This window comes from Lathamus discolor, chromosome 1 (assembly GCF_037157495.1).
Source record: "Lathamus discolor isolate bLatDis1 chromosome 1, bLatDis1.hap1, whole genome shotgun sequence".
In the NCBI taxonomy this organism is placed as follows: domain Eukaryota; kingdom Metazoa; phylum Chordata; class Aves; order Psittaciformes; family Psittacidae; genus Lathamus; species Lathamus discolor.
Genome location: NC_088884.1, coordinates 35,969,270 through 35,990,794, shown reverse-complemented (window position 1 = coordinate 35,990,794; position 21,525 = coordinate 35,969,270). Strand labels below are relative to the sequence as shown.

Below are 21,525 nucleotides of genomic sequence, written 5' to 3'. Positions count from 1 at the left end.
CTAAGCTATCACTTAAGCTGTCACTTCTTCCACACAACAGTTTGTCTGGCTGAAAATAATCTTTTTAGGGCTATTTTGCACCATCCTGTAGAATTCTGTATTTGCTATCTCCAAACATGAAATTCGATGGGATGATCTTAAAAGGTAGAAAGGTCTTTGCTTTTGTTTTACTTGCAAGGATGCCCATTGCCTGTTATTTCATACTTACGGTGATCCAACCCTAACCATTCTGTGATTCTATGAGAACGTGATCTGGTTGACTGTGGCTCATCTTCTTGAAGTCAATGGATAGCTTTTATTGACTTAGCTGTGCAACAGATGAGGCCCTGGATGAAAGAATCACTGCTTGTCTCTGTAGGTTGCACACGTAAATAATCCCGGACTCTTTCAAAGATGGCTGCACATAGCTTGTTTGTGAAGTTGTATTTGAAAGAAAAGTGAATTCCTCACAGTGGGAGGGCTGCTGGCGGACCTGACCTTTTCAGACTGAAAGTGGGCACTGAAAGGATAATAAGATAATGATAATAAAAGCTCTCCTGGTCATTACTGGGTTGTTGCTGAAAGAGATTTGGCAAAGGCTGAAGAAATGTCACTGTGTGAAAGCTCTGCTAAAAGATGATTGTGTCTGATCCCATCCAGTGCCCAATGAGGCTGGTGAAATCTCCACAGATTTCGGCCACAGTGAAGGGGGCTGAAGGCCAAGAGGAGTCACTGCTGAGAGCCCAGCCCTGAAGTTTCATGCAGGTGATGTTGTATTACATGGGAATGCACTGTCCTTAACAAACCATAAAGTAAATGTATATTGGGGGTTGGAACCAGATGGTCGTAACGTCCTTTCCAACCCTAACCATTCTATACTTCTATAAATATATAGTATAATAAATAGTTTCTTGGAAGGACACAGCCAACCTTGGGTGCCAGCTGTGCTCTGAATCCGTTTATATGTTGAAATGGTACCTTTTAGGCTGTGCTTTTCAACAAATAAACCTTTCCCTCCCATGCATTTCTCCTAGCTCTCGTGCTCAGCTTCCTTGATGGTGATAACTGCTTCATTAGCTGCTTGATGAACGGTCTGTGCACATTAGCATTATTTTATCTGGCTGGTAACTATAAGCTTTACCCTGTGGAGCTGTGTATTATCCGTCACTGGGGGGTTTCTAAGAGGTTAGGCAAACTTCTGTTGAGAATGGTTTTGGTTTGGGGGCAAGAAGATGGACTAAATGGCTTCTGAGGTGCCAGTCTGACTCTGCTATCTCTCACTTTAAAACTCTGCCATAGTGATAGCATATTATTTATACCACAAGCGTCTCTAGGAGGCTCAGTTGGACTAGGAGGCTGCACCAATGCATTCAAAATCGAAAGGGCAGGCCAGCATGTCACACCTGGGTGAAGATGTACAAAGGAAAATACTTGTCCCACCTAACCTCAGATGCCTGTGTGGAAACATACATGTGCAAACAAGGCTAGCTAGCTCCTTCAGCTCTGGGGGCAGAAATAAATAGAGTTCATGTGCCCTACTCAACATCTGAAATGTGCTGGAAGAACTTCATTCATCCCAGCGCTGCAGGATGTTGACCAAGGGCAAAGGAAGTCCTTTGACCTGGCTGTGGGAGAGCTCAGTACCTTTTTCATTTCCACTGGTACACAGTGTTCATCCACTTTTCTATCAGCTGCTTATTTCTGGACATTGATAAGGGTTGTTTCTATCCTCCTCCTGCTGATGGAGCTGCTCATAGCTCTCTGAACATACCCCATCATTCTGAAGAGATCCATCCAATGCAGGTCACTCCCCTCACTGGCCTGGGAATAAAGATTCATTTTAAAACATTCGGATTAGAATCCTGAGAATTATGTTTAAACAGGTTATATAAAAACCCACCTAAAATGTCGTTTATTCTGATTCCTCACAAATATTGATGCTGTATTTTTGCTTAATTTTGGCCTTCATTCAGTAAACCTCTTCAGTTCATCTTCAATTTGCAGATGGCTTTGGCAGTGTTTCAACCTCAGCTTCTGGTGGATGAAACCTGGTGCTTGAATTAGGCTGAAGATGCAAATAACCTGATTTTCAGAAAGTCTGAATATATTCAGCTGCCTGGTGGACTTCTATGTAATGCAATTAGGGCTGGGTTTCTCACTGCCAAAAAAGCCACAAATGAATTAGGAGTCCAGAAAGGGAAATACGACAGAATACACATAAATATCTTTGGGAATTTGGGGATTTAGGAATACGGATGGAAGTAATTAGAAGGTTTGTAGCTGAAAAGCACCAATATAAGTAATTTCAAAGATTAAAGAGAATGTGTTCATGATCAAGAGACATGTAGAACTGGGCATTAAGTCTGAATGAGTGATGTGACAGAGCCCTGCTGACGGCCAGGTTGGCTGCTCCCTCATGGGCTGGGGATGAGAGAGGAGCACATAGAAGTAGGACTCGTACCAGAGGATATAATTAGAAAGAATGAGTGCAGTAAAAAAGGAGGTTGGGATAGAAACTAGTCCGAAATGGGAACTTGCATCTCCTCTTTCAGAGCCTGGGTTAGGAGAAGTGACTGATAGGCAGCCCTTGAAAGCACTGTAGTAGTCTCAAAGTGTTGAAAGTGTAGGAAGTGTGCCAGTGCTACAGAGGCCAGACATAGGGAAACACATCCACACAGAAAGCCTGCTGTGTTTCTGCTTTTGCCATCTTTTGGGTTATCGTGTCTTGGTGTACCAGGGAAGTGAAAATGATGTCTCCTTTTCAGTGTGTTTAGTCTGGGGGGGATCACAAGAGTGCTCATTGAGGTTGGACCCCCTTCTTATCTCCTGTATTCATTCTTTCCTTAAAAAGGCTTTTACTTGTATATGAGTGTGAGTCTTTTATTTATTTATTTATTAAATAAATACAGAGCTAATCCCTGTTGCACATGTAGATATGAATAGCACATGGGTCTGTAACGATTATGGATGCCCTTTTTGGCAAGTAATACCTTTTAATAGCATTGTGTGCAGTTAATCGGGTTAAGCAAAAGTATCAGTGGAGCAAGCAGTGCAGGTACAGAGAAAGAATAAGTGACAGGTGTCTTGGGAGCTGTTGTTTAGTAGTATTGTGACAGATAAAGTAGAAGCTTTTTTTGCCTTTCTTTTTGGCTCACTGATGTCTGTGGTTGGGAAACAGCAAGAGCAGAGCAAGCCGTTAAATTGCAAGAGACTCTTGCTAGTACATTTCATAGCAGGTATGGTAAATGTCTAGTGCTCCCGGGCTTCTCCTACTGATTTCTGCCCAGAGGAAGTGTTCATAGCATTGGGAACTGGTTGTAAGTGGTTGTGTGCTCTTTCATCCCCCATCCAGGTGAAAGGAAGGAGTGAAAAGACTGATGCAGAAAAATAGGAAAGGTATGGAAAGGGGTGTTGCTCTTTATCATGGAGAAAGCTCAGCTGTACAGGGAGTCATCTGGGAGAAAGATTTCCAGTCGTTGGAGAAGAAACTGATTTGTTACAGTTTCTGAAATGCCCTGAAATAGGCATTCGCTTTAAGATGAGAGGAGCTGTGCCATGAAAACGCCTGTGTCTGTCAACAGTTGTGAAGGACCATGAGATGAGCAGCTCAGATGTAGAGATCTGGAGACATCTAATACTGCATGCACTTTGTCTGAGGACCTGGTCAAGGAAGAGCACGCCATGCCACTTAAAATCAGGTTAAGGACTGTATGAGAAGAGGGGAATTGGACCATGCTGGGTGGGATATACCTCGCTGAACTGTTGCTCAGCCAGCTCATGGAGGGCTAGGAGCCAGGAGAGGTCTGCTGAGGTTCTGCACAGGATGAGTGTGATGGTGCCAGGCCCACAGCTTTGATCCCATATGGATGCTTTTTAGGATGTTGGACAAATTCTGTCATTTGTTTCTCCCCCTGGGAGAGCTGTGACCAGTGCATCATTTCTGACATCATGTGCATGTTTTTGTACACTGTGTCCTTCAAAGAGAGTGTACATACGTCAGAGAGTTTCTTATAACAGCTTTGCCTGGTAGCGCAGATGTGATTTCACTAATTCTCCAAGAACAAGAAAGCAAACTTCAGCCCAAGGTAAACCAAACACACTTGGCTGTTTTTTGTCAGCATTTTTCAGGTTGCTATTAACCTTTCATTTGAAATTTAGGTTTGGAATTTAAGCTGAAGAGGCTACATGTTGATTCTAATTTTTTTTCTTGGAAAAGCATCCATTTCTCATTTAGAAAATTGATCAATTTTAAGCTTAACCCTATAGGGGGTGTTGTTAATTTTTTTTCCTTAGAGACACTTTCCTATGGAAACTGACTCTTTGGGACTGAAATTCAAACCAGTTTTGACAAAGCCTAAGAATTACGAGCAATAAAATAGTAAATGTTATAGAAAATAACAGCTGAACTGGGGGAGGAACATGTTTAGAAGATTAGGGACAAGCCCAGAAAAGTAATAAAACAGAGTCAGAATTACAGTTAAAACAGGCCCATAGCCAAATTTAAAGATGCTATATATCTGGATGGCGGTGGGGAAAATACATTGAAAGCAAACACAGAACAATAGGTGGCAAAGGAAAACATCTTGCAATGGATTTGCCATGAAAAGAATTACAGAGAATTGGTGGATGAAGAACTTTCTCCATCAGGGAGGAGAAAGAATCCCAACATAAGGCAACGGCATTTTGCAGCAAGAACCAGAGGTGTTGTAAGTGTCCCATGATGCTATGGAGGATCTTCTGTCAGCCAGCTTTATCTAGAAGTTCAAATTGCTGACACGGATTAAAAGCACTGAGCCCCATAAGCCAGCACTAACTGGCAATTTCCAGTGCCTGCATACTCATGTGTCCTCCGAGGGTGTTGATGCTGCAGTCAAGGTGTGCTTCCAGCTCGTAAGTCTGAACCTGAGCTGTGTCTGGTGCTGAGGACAGGGTCACAGCTTGAGATGCTGGGTCATTCAGCTGAACCAGAGCTCTGTTGCAGTTACATTCACCCACTGTAAGTAGCCGAGCTGGCTAACTTAAAGCTGGCTGATGGTGCAGCTGAAGTTGTGAGCTGCTGTCATGTCTGTGATGCAGCACAGATACATTCTGGTTGTAAAAGAGGGATACAGCTGGGCCCTCAGTGGTTGTTTCTAGGTAAAACTATACTGTAGGGGAAAAGAAAGACAGGTCAGGTCAGGATAGGATAGAGTAGGATAGGATATGGTAGGATAGGACAGGGTAGGATAGGACAGGATAGGACAGGATAAGACGGGACAGGACAGATCAGAGCAGGACAGGACAGGACAGGATAAGACGGGACAGGGCAGAGGATAGGATAGGGCAGGATAGGATAGGGCAGGACAGGGCAGGGCAGGATAGGATAGGATAGGTTAGGGCAGGATAGGATAGGTTAGGGCAGGATAGGACAGGGGAGGACAGCCAAGGCATGACTGTAATGATTCTGTGATTCTAAGGTGGTAGTATTGGTAGCTGGCAGAGATTTTTTGGAGCTGTTTGTGTTTAACCAAGGACTGAAACGAATTTTCAGATTAATTTTCAGGTTGTCTTATAGGCAGATTTCATACCAAGACGATTAAGGACTGTTTTCTCCTGTTCTGATTGTATAATGAAATGAAAGGGGAGAAATATATGTTTTAGTAGAGTATTTTTGTGGAGTTGAGAGGAGTGTGGTGTATCGTATTTCATGTGTGGCTCGGGGTTTGATTGTATCCTTTTATGCCTTGATTTAACTTTGAGACAAATAGTTTTCATTTCCCTTGTGCTGTTAGTTAGGTTTCTAATTCGTAGGTTGACCCACAAAGACGTTTATTGAACCATGAAAATACTAATTCCAGAGAAATCAGAATATTATTTGCACTTGAATGCAAAATGGCACAGGCTTTAATGATGTTTAGGTAGAACTTTATTAACATTTGAATATCTCTGGAGAGCTATGGTATCAGTAGGAGAAATATTAAACTCAGTAGTGTTTGTTTTTCCATAAGTAAATGAGGAGAATTGCAAGCCTTCTTGTAAGTCAGCTGAATATTTGCAAGGATTAACTAATGTATGCCATAGCCAGCACGGACCAACCCTTATCCACCTGATTCCCCTTCTTCTGCTCCATCGTGTGGGGGGGCGGCCCTGCAAGGGGTTATAGAAGGACCAGGAAAAGATTGTCCCTAAAACAATCCTTGTGTGCAACGTACCTCCTCCTAGGGTAGCATAGCTTAGGGGCTGATGTTGCAGTCACGGTGCCACAGGTCTTTAGAAAGGCAGGTTTATGATGCCTTGGGTGGGTTTCATCATAGTGAGAGGGAGCTTCTGCCGGCTAAGGAGCACTTTTGCTTATGCTTTGGGCTGCAGGCATGACCACTGCCTTCCCCCTCCTTGGTTCATAGCCAGCTAAATGGAAAGGAACCAACCAAACTTCATGGATCCATCGCACCAGTCTGCCCTAAAGTTGCATAAACCTCGAGCCTGTGGCTAAAGCTCTGATCCTGTTTTCCTCAGTCCCATGATTTTGTGTGTTAACGAGCCACACAGGGCCATGCAGACTTGTAGATGGTGTTCCCCTGAGTAAATGGAGGAGTATCCATCCAAACCAAGGGTCTGGTGTTCCTCTGCAGCCAGTGGAGGGAAAGAAGTGTCTCTAAGACATGTGTTAAATCCTTGTGCCTTCTGTGGCAGGTGTCTAAAATAGGCACGTGGTCGGTGTTTTCCCTTTTATTGATTGCAAAGGGAACTGGAAGTTGTCTTGCCTATGTGGGGACATCTCATGGACCTTGCCAGTATGTGTCTGTTCCCTCTGAAGGAAGTTATGCGCCAATTCTGCCAGATTCACTCAAACTCTCTCTTGATACCACTCTGGTTTCAGGATGAGATATTGCTGGGGTTTATTTTAATAGTTGGAAACAAAGCTGTAAAGACAAACCTAAAAATGTAATTAGATGTGAGTCTAGGTTGTATGTGGCATCTGAATCGATGTTATTGGTAAGAGAAATCTTAGAACTCTTTCCTACCTAATGATAGGAAGTTTCTTCCTGCTTTTCACTTCGACTACTCAGGGGTTATCTCAGTCACAGAGACCATGGGGCTTAATCTCCCCTGGCACCATCATTCTGCCTTGAAGTGCTCCTCAGAGCTGATCCTGGACAACATTTTCAGAGGTATCCCAACACTGGGTTCATCTCCCCTAATTTGTCTGCGCTTCCCCTGAAATCGATGGAGAGGGAAAGGCATTTGCAGAAGGTGGTTCATCCCTTCCACCTTAGACACCCAGCCTAACATGGCATGACTTGTGCTCTGTGTATGGCTTGCTCTGTTGATCAAAGAGGAAGGTTGGTTGGCTGCTATAGATCAGATTCCATGCCAGCCAGAAATTTGGAATCAGTCCTGCTGTAAGATACTAGGAAAAAAAAATCTAGTGGAATCTGTTCCCTTTTCTCAGTGCTTTTGTAAATCCCACCCTCTGCCTTAGCATTTGTGCTGCACAGCAGCCAATGTGCTTTGTGCTTGCTCTTTGATGATACATGATGATCATCAAAGCAGTGAGAGTGTTGCACAGTATGTTCCACGCCAGCTACTTCCTCTCTGGTTTAATTATAACTGAGTTGGCTAATCCCAGTCTTGATTAATGAGCTTAATATGCAAATGTTATGATGAAACTGAAGCTCTTTGTAATTGCTTGCAGACAGATTACCACTTTGAGTACACGGAGTGCGACAGCAGTGGCTCCAGATGGAGGGTAGCTGTCCCGAATCCATCGGTGGAGTGCTCTGGACTACCCGACCCGGTGAAAGGGAAGGAATGCAGTATGTTGGCACTTTTCATTTTACACACCATTACTACCTGCTTGTGCTGTTTACCCTTGTATAGCTTCTTAGCTCTGTCACTGGTGGCCTGAGTGTCCCTGGGTCTCTCTTTCCCCTCCTATCCTTATTGGAGCTGTAGAGCAGGGATTGTCTATGCAGTGTAGTTCTATAGCTCAGTGTCCACTACAGGTACCATTGTATGCTAAATCACATACAAGTCATGTCTATTACAACACACTTGAAGAGCTGTGGTTGCTTGTCTTGGGCTGCCATACTCTCCAGTTCTGCAGGTCTCCATTTGTAGCCATATTGGCCAAATTGGTGACCAAGAAGTGGCCAAATTATATGTGCATAGTGCCCACATTCTCATTACCTGCATTATTTAGCTAAGTATTAAGCTGAATGCATAAGTAATGTGTAAATGTCTTATTTGGCTTAGTTATTTCCATGGTGAAGCTTTTGCATTTTATTTATTTATGTGTTTATTTTTAACAACTTGGAGTGTGGGGCTCTTTTTAATGTTAAAACACTTCTTTGCATGTGGGGACATATGCAAACTGCTGCTGTGCGAACACGTTTGAACTGTTCCCTCACAGTTTTGTAGCTGCCCAGGCTCTTTCCCACCACAGCTTCTTGCTCCAGCAATTCTCTCCACAAAAGATCCTAGCAGTGCTTTGCTTTCTCAGTAATTCGTACCAGGGGGTATAAATTATTCTGTCTGACAAACAGGATGAACCATGGCAACATCCTTCCGGTTCTGCTGTAGGAGAGACGAGGTTTACTCACTTCTGACTCTCCTCCCGTAAAGGGTTATTGTTGCTTTCTTTATGACATATGTCCCAGTGTGAGGCACATCATAAATGGTTTCCACAGCAGTGCTGACCATTGACGGATTTCTAACTGCCTGCAAGCATCATTTGAGAAGTTGCCATGTTATTCCGGGTGTTTAGGTTTAGTTTCTGAGGTTTTAAATGTGGAATCCCTGTATACCCTTAGGATGTGTTTTTCAATTACAGCAATATAGAGCTGGGGAGCACCTCAGGTGATCCCATAATTTATCTCCTAACCCAAATAGCTATAGTAGCAATTACATTGTCATTCATGCCTGATGTGTGTTTGGACTGTTTTCAGGGACCTTCTGTGGTGAAGAGCCCACAAGCTCTCCAGATATTTGCTCATCTATTTTGTTCCTTTCGTTTCCCCCCCATTACAGCTTTTCCTGCTGTTGAATCTCAAATCCTCAAACCTGTTACTTTTTGCTGTCTGCACAATAAAGGAGCAGATAGTGTTATCCCTCCTGCTGCACAACTGCTTTTGGTTTGCTCTGGAGTACATAGGCATAACTCATTGTTTTCTGGTATACTATTTCTTCTCAAATCTTGTGATAAATAGTTGAAGGTCCAGCACCATTCATTCTTCTTGACTTGCTGCTGCAGATTTCAGCAAATGGTGCACTTCCTTCTTCATTTCTTCTTATTTATGTGTCTTTCTGGTCTTAAATCAGTTCAAGTGAAAATTCAACTGTTTTAGAAGAGTAGATGAATTTCTGGCTGTTCCACATCTGGCCCTCTGCTAGACAAGGGGAAAACTTTATCCAATAGATTGGCTATAGTGTTGTACACCAAAGTACAGGATTCTGTTAAATACACTGGAAAACTCATCTCACTAGATTTCTCTCCTCCTTGTAGTACTGCTGTTAAGTCCCATGGCAATTCAACTGGTTTGAGAAGCAATTAGATATTTGACTTATTTTTACTGAACCCTTCAGATCTCATCTGTCTGGGCTCTAGGGAGTGCAGCGATGTTAATGTAGTTTTTTCCTTTTGTGTGTGTTTGTGGTAGATTTTCCGGCTTAAGGAGATGTCTGGCTATATTCTGATGGCAAAAGTAATTTTGGGTTTCTCATCTCTCAGTCTTTCACCTTTTGATCTAAGAACAGCCAGTCTCTCAGTGTGAAAGCATGAATCCGTGAACAGCAGTCAGTCACTGGAGGAATGTGTAGGGAACACCCTTCCCATTTGGCCATCCATTCTTCAATAGGTGGGATTTAGTGGGAGAGGCAGCTTTTGCAAACTGTGTGTCCTCCAGCTCTTCAGAGTTAGCACATGGAGATCTGTTGCTGATGATGAATTGTATTGAAAATGCTGATGGATAGACACCTCTTCGCTGGCTTGTCATATTCTCTGAGCTGGTGGCTTCTGTCTCATCTGACAGCACAGCTCCTGGACCAAGGATGTCTTATACTAAAAGCACAGATTGCTCTAACCTGAGAAAAATGAAAGGTTCTGTATCTGAGGCTGCTGCAACTCACGTTCTGAGTGGATTGTGTACACAGGGAGCTACATGCCATAGACTTGGCCAGGGGTTGCATACACATCTCACTTACTAAGTAATTAATTGCTCCTGGAAATGTCTTCTTTTTTTCATAGGTCTAATGTTATTTTATCTCAAGGCCAAGAAATACCATATCTATGTCATATCCTTTGAGATGTGTCCTTCTGGGCATTCTACAAATTTGGTCAGATTCTCCTACGTTTTGTAGATCATACCGTATACCAGAGCACACTGACATTGGGGTTCATCTTGACATTTGATAGAGTCCTGGACTCCCCTAGGTATCTCGTTCAGTTCTTTAGCCTGTGGAACCAGGGATCATAATACAATTACTCTCAGTAAAGCAATTTCCAGCTTTGGAGATCTGCTATTTTCAGGTAGATATCTACTAGTCCTGAGATGTATTGGAGCCAACTATGTCTCTTCTCTTAAAAAAGGGTTCCAGATATATAGCAACATGACCCCTTAGGCCTTTTTTGTCTCCTTCAGTGGTCCTTGGTGTCAGTTAGGACACAACTGGTTTGGAGGAATCTGGGTGAGAAAGTGTTTGTTTGTAGGAATGCATCAGCCACTGCCACTGACTTTGTGATGTACCGTTTGCAGTTGTTTCCATCTATTCAGAAGAGCCTGCCACCTGAGAGTATCTGCTATTGATTTCTTCTGCTTCCTGAAAACAGAAGTGACTTCCAGGCTGTCATTCATTTTGGATCCTGAGAATACTGCGCCAACCTCTCCCGCTTCCAAATACTCAGCAGTCGTTCTCCTTAAACGGTGCCTGAACTAGGAATCCAAAAGATATGCTAAATGTCTCCAGTCACCTCTCTAAATACGTCTAGACTGTGGCCTCCACTGAGGTGGAGAGACACTTGAGATTGCTAAAAATGTATTAGCTTAGGTGCCTCAAGAATCTGGAGCAATCTAAGTGTGGCACTAGAGCTTGGTTGGTGTCTCGAGATGTGCTCATTTTCAGGATGTGGTTTTACTGCTCTTCATTCGAATGAACCCATTTTAATTAGGTTGGGTACCTCGGTGCTCTGCTGCATTTTGAAGTGCACATGGCAAAGCACAGCTCACTGTGACCTGCTGAGAGTAACTGCCAGCATTCCCGAAATGGCTGTAGCCTCTGAAACAGGATTCAGCCCTTTTTTTGAGTCTTCAGAAACTTAACCTGCGGTGTTTGCCAATGGAGCAGACAAGGTCCTCTAAGAAATAGTCACGGGATTCAGAGTAAAAAGGGCTGTCATGTCGTGACTGGTTTATGTCCTGGTTATTAGAATATGGATTTTTTTTGCCTTTATCATGCTGTGAGCACAGAGCAGCATGATGACCTTCCCCTCCTGCTACCCTCCACTCCACAACTCTCCCATCCAAGTGGGAGATGGGAAGAAAGAAGGAACCTCACATGAAAGGTACTCATGCTACTGCAGGAGGTCTTGCTATGCAGTGGCCCTGGATATGGAGAGAAAGTGCAGCACAGTAGCTCACTTGCAATGCACTAGGACGACATAGCTCTTTCTGTATTCACTCCCCTCTTTCTTTCTGGTCTCCCTGCCTGTTACGCTTTATTCATCACCACTTTCAGACCCCATATCAGGGTGTCAGCCTGCATTTTGCCATTTGCTATGGTGTGGTACCTCAGTGCTTGCCCCATTGGCCGTGGCACGGCCACAACAGACTGCTTGGCTACCCCTCTCAGGCTTGTGTTTGTTCATAGTCTTAATGCCCCCACATCACGGTTGCAAAGGATCATGCAAAGGGACTCATTAAAAGTGCAGCAAAGACCTTGGCTAGGAAAAAGGAAATATTTATTACACCTACAGTTATTCCATGTGTCTCTTGTCTGCTTTCCATATAAGATGTCCCCTCCAGGCATCTTTTAGGTACTGTTTCGTGTACGTATATGAAGGCAAGGAGCTTTTTGCTGGGGTGTGACAGACAGCCTCCCTCAGCAAAATCCAGACCTCTGAATCATTGCATTACTTCTTGACAGTCAGGAATGTGCTTAACTAATTTGGTCTCGTTCAGTTTTAATTACCACAGATCTCACTCTGATCACCTCATGAGTCTGATAGCAGGAAGGGAATTTAGCTGATAAGGATCACTGCCATCAGGGCAGCTGCTTGGCTTTTTAAATGGAAAATATTTATGGCAGTCAATGGGAGCAGTTTTCTCTCAGGGCTGAGCCCTTATGCACCTTATACCTGCACCCCTTATGGCTGGTATCCCTGGAAACCCTTAGTGTGGGGCTGTACACAGTGTCTAATGGGGACCTCTTGGGGCCTGAAAGTGGGAGCAGGGCTTGGCATCGTCCTCCCACTGACACTACATTGCAGTCTGTTTCAGTGGCCACAGCCAGGCTGTTCTGCCAGTCTGTCCATATGCTGCCTGTTTTACACCCAAATTAAAGTCTGAATTTGGAGCCTTCCTTCCTTCCATGTCTCCTTCCCTTCCTCTCTTTTTACTTCCCTTCTCCCAGATGCAACCCAAATACCTGGTTCAGAGTGTGCCCTTGCTGAGCCCTGGTGTGCTGATATACTTCTCTCAGCAGAGTTAATGACCAAAAAAAGGGCTTAAAAGGTTCACATTTTGACCTAAAATTCTTTCTTAATATTAATTTTTTTACTCCACAGAATATGAGTTTGTTTTTTTTTTTTGCCATGAGAATAGGTTGTACTTTATCTCATAAATATCTGTTCATTTTAGTGGTGCTATGTGCATAATGAACTAGAGTGAGAAAAACGGAGCAATTTAAAAAGTAGTTGAATTTGCCATATTCAAAGGGAAGAATTGCTGGTAGGGTCATTCTTATAGTCAGCATTCAAATGTGTTATAACCAGCAAGATTTCTTTAGAAAGGAGACACAAAAAGTGCTGATAATATGGAAGAACTTGATCAAATACAGTGCCATGGAGTTATTAAAGGCCCTGTTTAGCAAACCCTACCTTTACCTAAGGCGAGAGCAACTTCTTTGAAGCCAGAAATGTGCTTCAGTTTTGAGGCAAGGCGTGTGAGTGTGTGCCAAGTTTTAAGAGTGCGAAAAGCTCCACTGACTTCAGAAAATAGACTGTCCTTAATTACAATGGACTTTGCTGGGCCCTGAGAGCCAAATTTGTCCTGATTTGTTGCTACCGGGTTGTGTTTGTTGAGTTTATTCTGACCCTTGTAATCTGCTCCTAGGGTACCACAGGAGGAGATATAGATCTTCCTGCTAAGTGCAGTGCACTATAGACATGATTAGGGCAAATGACCTTTTGAAAGCTTGTAGGTTTCATAACACTTAAAGGCAATTTAAGTGATCTGCAAGAGTTTTCACGTTCTGCTTTCATAACAGGAATATTGAAGGTTTTGAGTTTGATATTCTCTTGGTCTGTGGTGAGATTGAGTATCCCAAATGGGTACAAAGTGGGTCTGCTCCTAACTCCCTTGAACTCAGTGGATATCTGCAAATTTTATGGCATATGGTGTATGCACATATACATGTGTGCAGATGGGTAATATAAAATGAATGTTATATGTCTGGGAAGACCCATGCACTGGTGTTACAGCCTAGTCAATTAGATTTGTATTTAGGCAAATGCTGTGTAGTCTTTGTGCTGAAGAATTGGTTCTGCTGGAGTTTTACTTAGAATATAGAAATTTTATTGATGAAGACTTGAAAATACAGGGATAGGTGTTAGTAGTTCTTTCATGTTTACATTATTGCACATGTGGATGTGAATGTACATACAAATACTCTTGTGAGAATGGTGCTATTTATTACACAGTCACATTTATTTATGTTATCTCAAAATAGTTTGTTATGTACTCCAAACATTTTATCATCACCACAGTGTCATTGTCTTCATGAATGTCATGGATGCATGTCAGAACTACTTTTCATAGGGCTTAAATAATTCCGGACTTACAGCATTTTAAAGCAAATGTGTGAATCCTGACAAATCATCAGAGAAGGTTTTTTTTTCCTTTTTTATTTGACATTCTCTGAGGATTATTTCCTGGTCTCGTTAATGGGCTTTTAAATGATTGGGATTTTGTTGTTTCAACTGAAGAGGGAGTATGGTGACATCAGTGTAGCTCTGAGGACTAGGCATTTATCCATTATCATTTTTTCTCATGGCTTGAAAGCATTGGATCTTGTCTTCATCAACCTTGATGCACTAAAATCTTTTTTTCACTTTAGGTGACATTTAGATGTTGCTTCTTTGGGTGTTCAGCTTGAAAGAAACAATGAGGTCAAGCTATTAATGGCTGCTGGTATTTAACCATGTCATTTAGATCTGGCGTATGCCCATAGATATACTTACATAGGGTGACAGATGTGCTTTAGGAAAGTACTGTTTTGAGGCAATGCTCAAAAAATGTATTCATTCCTCTTTCATTCCTCCATCCTTGACAATTGCTCACTTGAATGGTGCGTACTGATCTGCTCCTTCATTCCGATTAACACTTTCCATTCTCTCCCCTTTTTGGATGGTTGTATGGTTCCCATGAAACTGCCCATCAACATACAAGAGTCACATGGGGAAGGCTGTTCTCTCAAACCTAAATACCAAACTGGATTCTTAGTTGTCAAGTTATCAGCATTATTCTCAAAGCCAAAACACAGCACTGCACCAGAAAAATAACTGTTCCAGCTGAAATCAGGGCATTAGTGGGCATGAAATCCAGGGAATCTAAGAATATGCTGTAGATTTGGCCCTTGGCCTTGAACAGCGAGATGTGCAAGAAGTAGATTTCAAAGTAATGATCTTTATATGGTCACTTTTGCATGTATGGCTTGCAGGACTGGGCAACTCAGTTTTACCTGAGTCTCTTTTGTATCCCTAGGCAAGATTTTATGTCTTTTCTGAATAGAAAAGGAAAGGTTTTCCTGCTAGAATGCACTGGGGAGAGGACTGCTTTGAGGAGCACTGTGAAGCTGAGGAATTAATGCAAGGCTGTCATGTAACAAAGACGTTTAGCCAGCAGTGGTGTGCACGGCACAGTCTGAGACTTGCTACGAAAAGGCTGTGATATAGCAAACCACTCAAGCAGATGTTAATTCCTATCCCTCTTAGAGCATCCCTGCTAATGCATATTCCTAACTCAGGGAGGTGAGTCCTATTGATGGCATTAAGTTTCTTCCCTGGATTGAGGTGTATAACGCCATGGCATTTCTATCTGGAGGTTTTCCTGCTAGGTATTGTTACCCTGAGAGAAACCCCAGTTTCACTAATAATTTTCTGTCTTTGCACAAAAACTCACACTGTTGGCTTTTTGAAGCACAGATTCTTTTAGGTAAATAGTTAAAAAAGGAGAAGAGTTTGCACTGAAACCACAGAGTTTAATTCCTGGAGAAGAGTTATCAGAAACTGCATATTGATGTGTGTAATGAGATTTCCAAGAGAGAGGTCAGCCTTTGTGTCTTTTGATGATTTCTTCACCCTACTGGTGTACACGATGTAATTAAATAAGTTAAACACAACTTCCTCTGAGTCACTGATTTCTCTTTCAACAGCAAAGCAGGTGGTAAGACCTTGAGATTTGCTATGGCTCGGTAGAGAGATGAGAGGGAAGCACTGTGTATGTGCATGCTGCGCATGCAGAGGACATCTCAAATGGCATGAGAAGCAGTTTACACCAACCTCTATGGTTTGCACCAACCTCTTTGATTAGCAATCAAAATAAACCTGATAGAGTCAGTGAGGCCTTGAGAGCTACTCACTCATACCTTGAGGTATGTTCCCAGTGCTGAGTCACGAGGATGGTTGTTCTAACCTTGGCAGCAAATGTGCTTGCTAAAGGCTTGGTGATGACTGCCTTGCTCCCTTCTGCACCACACTTTCATGAATTTATTGAGTATTCCCATTCCACATCTCTCAGTGTCCAAATGGTAAAGTAAAAGTGATCATAAAACTATCCTACGTGCTGTGCCAGCTGAGGAAAATGGTACTGTGCTGTCAGAGAGGTGCAATAGAAAAAGCATTGCTCTATCTTGTAATTTGGATAAAAGAAAAATTATTTACTTTTATAAAAAAGAAGGGGTCTCTTCCCCAAGACACGGCAGCTTTCAGTGTGATTGCATTTTAAGCCTAAACAGCCTTGACGGATTTTTTTCTTAAATTAAGATTCAGTCTGGTTCCTGGTAACACATTGGGATATAATGACTGAAGAAAACGAACATCAATTATTCACAGTCTATTGGAGAAGCCTTGTATAAATTATTCACAGAAGACATTCTGAAGCTGGCTGAGATTATAGGAAGCATTAATAATGAAGCAGTGATTTCCTCTCGTCCTTTGGCTTTCTTTTTTTCTCCTCATCCCTTGTTTTGGTTGGTCCTTGGTTCCATGTTGTGGGGACCCTGATGTCTCAGGGTATCTCTGAACAGATGCCTCTATGTATTTGTCCTTGGCCACATCTTCCCTCCAGGTTTATGGCATGTTTCTGTTGAACCCAGCAGCTGTTCAGAGGGACAGCTGTGTGATGCTGCCAACCTCATAATTCCTTTCTCAGCTATAGTTTTCACCTTTGCCCATGGGAAGCTGAGATAATTCAGCCCAGAGTCTTCCTGCAGGAGGTGGCAGTATCTCACCTGAATGCCAAGCAGTGGGGTTTTGAACGAACAACATAGGAATGAAGTGGGAAAGGATGGAAAGCCAGTGTTTGAGATAATATTTTTGCTGTGTGTTTTCTCTGATTTGGGGAAGAATTGCTCAATTTCTACCACCTTCTAATGGCAAAATCCAGTCCTGTGTCTTTCTTTAAATCATAATGTATTGAGAGGCAGGGAGACACAGAAAGATGCACATGAACATGCGCATGCTCGGTGGCAATAGAAGAGCTGAAATAGTTTTAGGTTATCGTAAGTAAGAAATGTCTGAAGAAGAATGTCTTCTGAGGAGAGTGAATAGAAGTACTGGGTCCAAGTGGCGTGGGATGGGAAGCTACCTGAGGAAAGGTGTAAGACCGAGTAGCCAGGGCTGCATAAAGGAGGAAAGCAGTTGAATATATTGTAGACTTGGTGTTGAAGGATGCAGGACATTGAGGGAGCTTTGGTTCATCTTCTGGTGAAATAACAAATATTTTGATCCCTCTTACAGCATGGTAATATCTGGGAGACATGAGTCTATATGATTCTATGATATTCAACAGGAGGAAACACTCCAGAGGAAGGTTTTAGACCTCAGAGGGTGTCAAGTAGTCATATACATGTGAAGATCACAGCTGTTAGTCTAGCTGTGTTCGTGATAAGCCTGTCCTGACCGCCAGTACCAGAAAATTAAGCAATGTGAGACTGTGAGGATGGGCTACTAGAAGAGAAATGTGCCAACTGACATTAACCCTAGTCCACCAAGATCACTAGAAGGCCGCAGCTGTAAAAGTCAGAACATGACCTTGCAGTCAAAAGGCAAATGTGGCAAGCTTATTTATGGTCTGTTTTGCCCTCTGGGGAGCTGTTTCCATGTCTGTAAAGTGACTGTAGAGTGCTATCAGATCTGTAACGTATTGCAAGTGCTCCTTAGAAGTGGTTATGCAGTGAGCAGGGCTCCTGCTTTAGGGTGCCTCATGTGTGTCCCAGGAGGGTGGTAAGATACCATCGCTCTCAACTCAGAGTTTAAGAGCAGAGGGATTAATTAGATTCTCTAGTTTGAGCTTGCAGGCCATCAAAATGCATCCAGTTAGGCTGATACTGAGGCTGATAATTTGTATTTGGCATGAGCTTTCCTTCCATATGGTGTCCAGTTATAGCATGAATTACTTGAGAGAAAAAGGGTCCACCGCATGCCATGACAGATTGTTCAGGCAATCAGTCATTCTTCCTCTTAAAAATGTGTGCGTTATTTCCAATGTGAATTTGTCTGGGTTCAGCTTCCAGAAGGTGGTAGTTCTCATGCAGTTCTCAGCTTGATTAAAAGAGTCCAGTGGGATCCTGGGTTTTCTCCCTCTGGAGGTGCTTACATATTACTCAAGTTGACTCACACTCTTGATAAACTAAACTAAGCATTAACTAAACTAAGCATTAAACTAAGATCTCTCCCTCCAAGACATTCTCCCTGATTTTAAAAGCATTTAAGGTCCTTTAGTTTTGTGTTGACCTCTTAAAAAATGCCAAATCACAACTATTTTAAGTATTAGCAGAATCTTCTTGCCTGCAATACACATGTTCCATCCTACGCATCTCTACCTCCACCTCTAAATATATCCACAGATCTCACTAGTACCTTTTTGCACATATTGACAGTAAAAGCTCTTGATGAATGTTGGGTCCCCTCCGACCCTCAGGCTTGCTGCTCTCCAGGATACATCAGCCTTTTGCAGGCAGGGCCACACTCTGCCTTCAATGGTTTGATTTGATTCTGTTAAAATGCACTGACTTTGAGTGAGCTCAGCCTCGGCAGTAGTTTCTTTTCCACCTATTTTTATACTGCTCCTTTTCTATTTGCTTCCAGGTTGTTGATAGAAATGTGGACAACCACCAAACTCAGTCCCGGGATAGGCAGAACTTTCCCCTTCCTCCCTGCTCAGGGGTGGTTTCCCATCAACAGCCCGGTCTGAGATTTGTTACTCAGGCAATTCTTAATCCATTTAAGATGTGCCTCACTGGTATTGTGCAGCACTACCTTCTTCATCAGAATGACAATACTTCTAATACAAAGTTAACCGTATTAGAAACACTAAATCTATTACATACAGTCAGTCACCTTTATCAAGCGACTTGTAATCCTTTTAAAGAATGAAATGAGGTCTGTTTGACAAGGCTTATACAATGGTTTCCATGGGTATTATTGTAGCTGTTGTTAATTTTTTATGAAGTGAATCCTTCTCTTTTGCATACGTATACAGATGTGTGTGGCTGCCTTTGGCAATATCTAACAGTATTTACAGCATCTTTTGTGAGTAGACTGGTTGTCTGTACAAACCATACCATGTTTTATTTTAATTCTGTATTTACTTTAAGAAAGCTATAGTTTTAAATCACCAATGATTGTGTTGGCTTCACTGGAGCTCCTGAAGGCATTGGTGTATCCAGCACTGCTGTATGTTGTGCTGTTCCTAACTGCCTCTGAATTTGTTCTCCCAGTTTTAAAAATGCTCATGGTGGGGCGAGTCATGAAACCTTTCAATGTGTCTCACAGAAAGAAGATCAAATTCAGTCTTCACAATGCACCTTGCTCTGTGTTAGCTGGTGTGTAGCACCCAAACTGGTATTTGGAAAGTGTAATAGGAAAGTCTGAAGTCAGGGAGGGACTGGGAATAGCAATGTCCAAACAGGATAAATAGTGTTGATTCTGGAAAAGATTTTCATGATTGGCTATGTGATTTAGCAGCTTTAGTTCTGTTTTCTGAAACTGGGTGTCTCAATAGAGATGTTTTCTCTGAAAATTATGCATCAAATGCTTAGACAAATGGGTTCTGTGGCTGGGGTCAGATGGTGTTCACAAAGGCTACGTCTAAGCCAGGAGTCTTATTGTTCCTCTGGAGCCTGAAGCAAGAGGGGTGGATAGTTTAGTGGAGAACAAATCAGAGCACACACCTAAAATACATGATTTAGATTCCTGAACCTTCACATTTCACCTTAGCCTCCTACAAGTGGTGATGCTACCCTTCCTCTGAGAGCATCCTGCGTGCCACCCTCGCAGGCACAGTGGTGCTGCTGTTATCTCAACCATTTCTGTGGACAGATAATCACCTTGGATCTGTGCTCAGCTATGGCTTAATGAGGTGGAGCAGCCATTATCAAGTTGCAGCTCCAGTACCCTGAGATGGATCATCTGCCTGTGCCCTGTCCCCTGTAAGTGCCCCTGGCCCATTGCAGGAGACATCTGCTCTGTAGCATCCCTCTGGGCACAGCCACACCCTTCCCATCTCTGGCTAGGATAGACTCCTGAATTGATGCTGTTTAGATTAGCGTTCGTCCTGGTCTTTGGTCAGCCTCGTTGCTGGAAGAGCAAGCTGCATGGCACTAGAAGAGGAGACCATCTCCGTGCTCATCACACACCTTGTTTCCCTTCGTCCCCTTCCAGCCACTGCTGACCGCATGGAATGAGACGAGATGATGCATCTGTTCCAATGTTGAAAGTGGTTCATCTTGCCATTAGGCATGTTTAGCCCCAAATTGAACTTGGCAAGCAGCTGGCATGCTCAGGGCTAGTTTGCTTGCAGATGCATGTGTTTTGATGGGAAATGCTGCTACCTTTGAAATACAGTTGTTAGGAAAGGGAAAGGAGGTAATTTCCCATCTAAATAAGAAAAAGACTCATCTCTGACCTGGAAGATGAGTGATGGATGACCATGTCCTGCATCGTATCCTGCCTGGTCTCTTCAACTCTTTTTATTCTCTAAAATAATCAGGCTGCAAGGAGTTAAAAGGTATCAGTTTAGTTAAAGCAATAATCTCTGCTCAAGCTCACTGCATTCGAGGAGGAGGCTCTGCTGCCTTCTGCATCTTCATTATGGCAGCAAATCACTCGCAGTTACTGAGTCTTTATTTGAAATTCACTAATCTGGAACATGTGGTTAGGCAGCACTCTCCCATTTCTTGCTATTTAGCTTTCTTAAAAAAGGATGTTGAAACTGTTAAAGAATTCAAATATGTTATGGAGAGCTTGCTTTTTTACTTCCCTTCCTCATGGCTTCTCTCTACGCCCTTCAAAAGAGAAAAAGAAAGCAGGATAATATATATTTATAGATATAATATATGTAAAATAATGCTGCAGCAGTGAGTCAGGACACCTTTAGGCATTTAGGTAAGAAGTTGTACAATGTGTGGTCTCAGTTCAGATACACGGGGAAGTGTTTCTGTTTCTCTCCAGGTCTCTGAAGAAAGCTTTATTTCCAGCCCCAGCTGCCAATACAACCTATGGCTTGAGCTGGGTCACAAAGGGACTCCAATAGGATGTTAGCTGCATTATGTATCATGTGCCACTGCCTACAAAGCACCATTTGGCCCAACTGAGGGTGGATTTTTTGCCTGTCTGTCAGTCTTTTACAGGAATCCATTGCAGTAGGATTTCCATGTTCATTCCGCCCCAGCACCCATCCCCACTAGGCTCCTGCCCGCTCTTCTTCTTGGTCCATCACCAGTGAGCCAAGAGGTTAGAAAAACATGTTTGTTGGCTTGAAGTCCATTGGTTCAAATTCAGAGTATGGTGGTATGACCAAGAGCGGAAAATGACCCTTTCGCAGATCTTTCCAGCAAAATGGACCTTTATCTGCATTCCAGTGCTGCCCATCAAGGGCAAATACACAAAGAAATGCTGTGGGAGCTGGCACAGAAATGGGAACGTAAACTGCAGCTAGATTCAGATGGAAATTGGTGTTAAGAAGCCATGACTTTATTATAAAGTCCTTACAATCAAGTACTTTCTGCAGTTAGATAAACATCAGCACATCTATGGAACCTGTATGCTGGAACTTCAGGGGGTGTCAGTTC

General features: G+C 42.8%; 1 protein-coding gene across 1 annotated transcript in view; it reads left to right on the top strand.

Annotated features, from left to right (window-relative positions):
- ELAPOR2 (endosome-lysosome associated apoptosis and autophagy regulator family member 2) overlaps window positions 1-21,525 on the top strand; it is a 101,880-nt gene that overhangs the window by 42,883 nt on the left and 37,472 nt on the right. Inside the window, exon 2 of the mRNA XM_065667316.1 lies at window positions 7,655-7,775. Within this exon, the coding sequence (XP_065523388.1) occupies window positions 7,655-7,775 (121 nt within the window). The remainder of the gene's footprint in view (window positions 1-7,654; window positions 7,776-21,525) is intronic.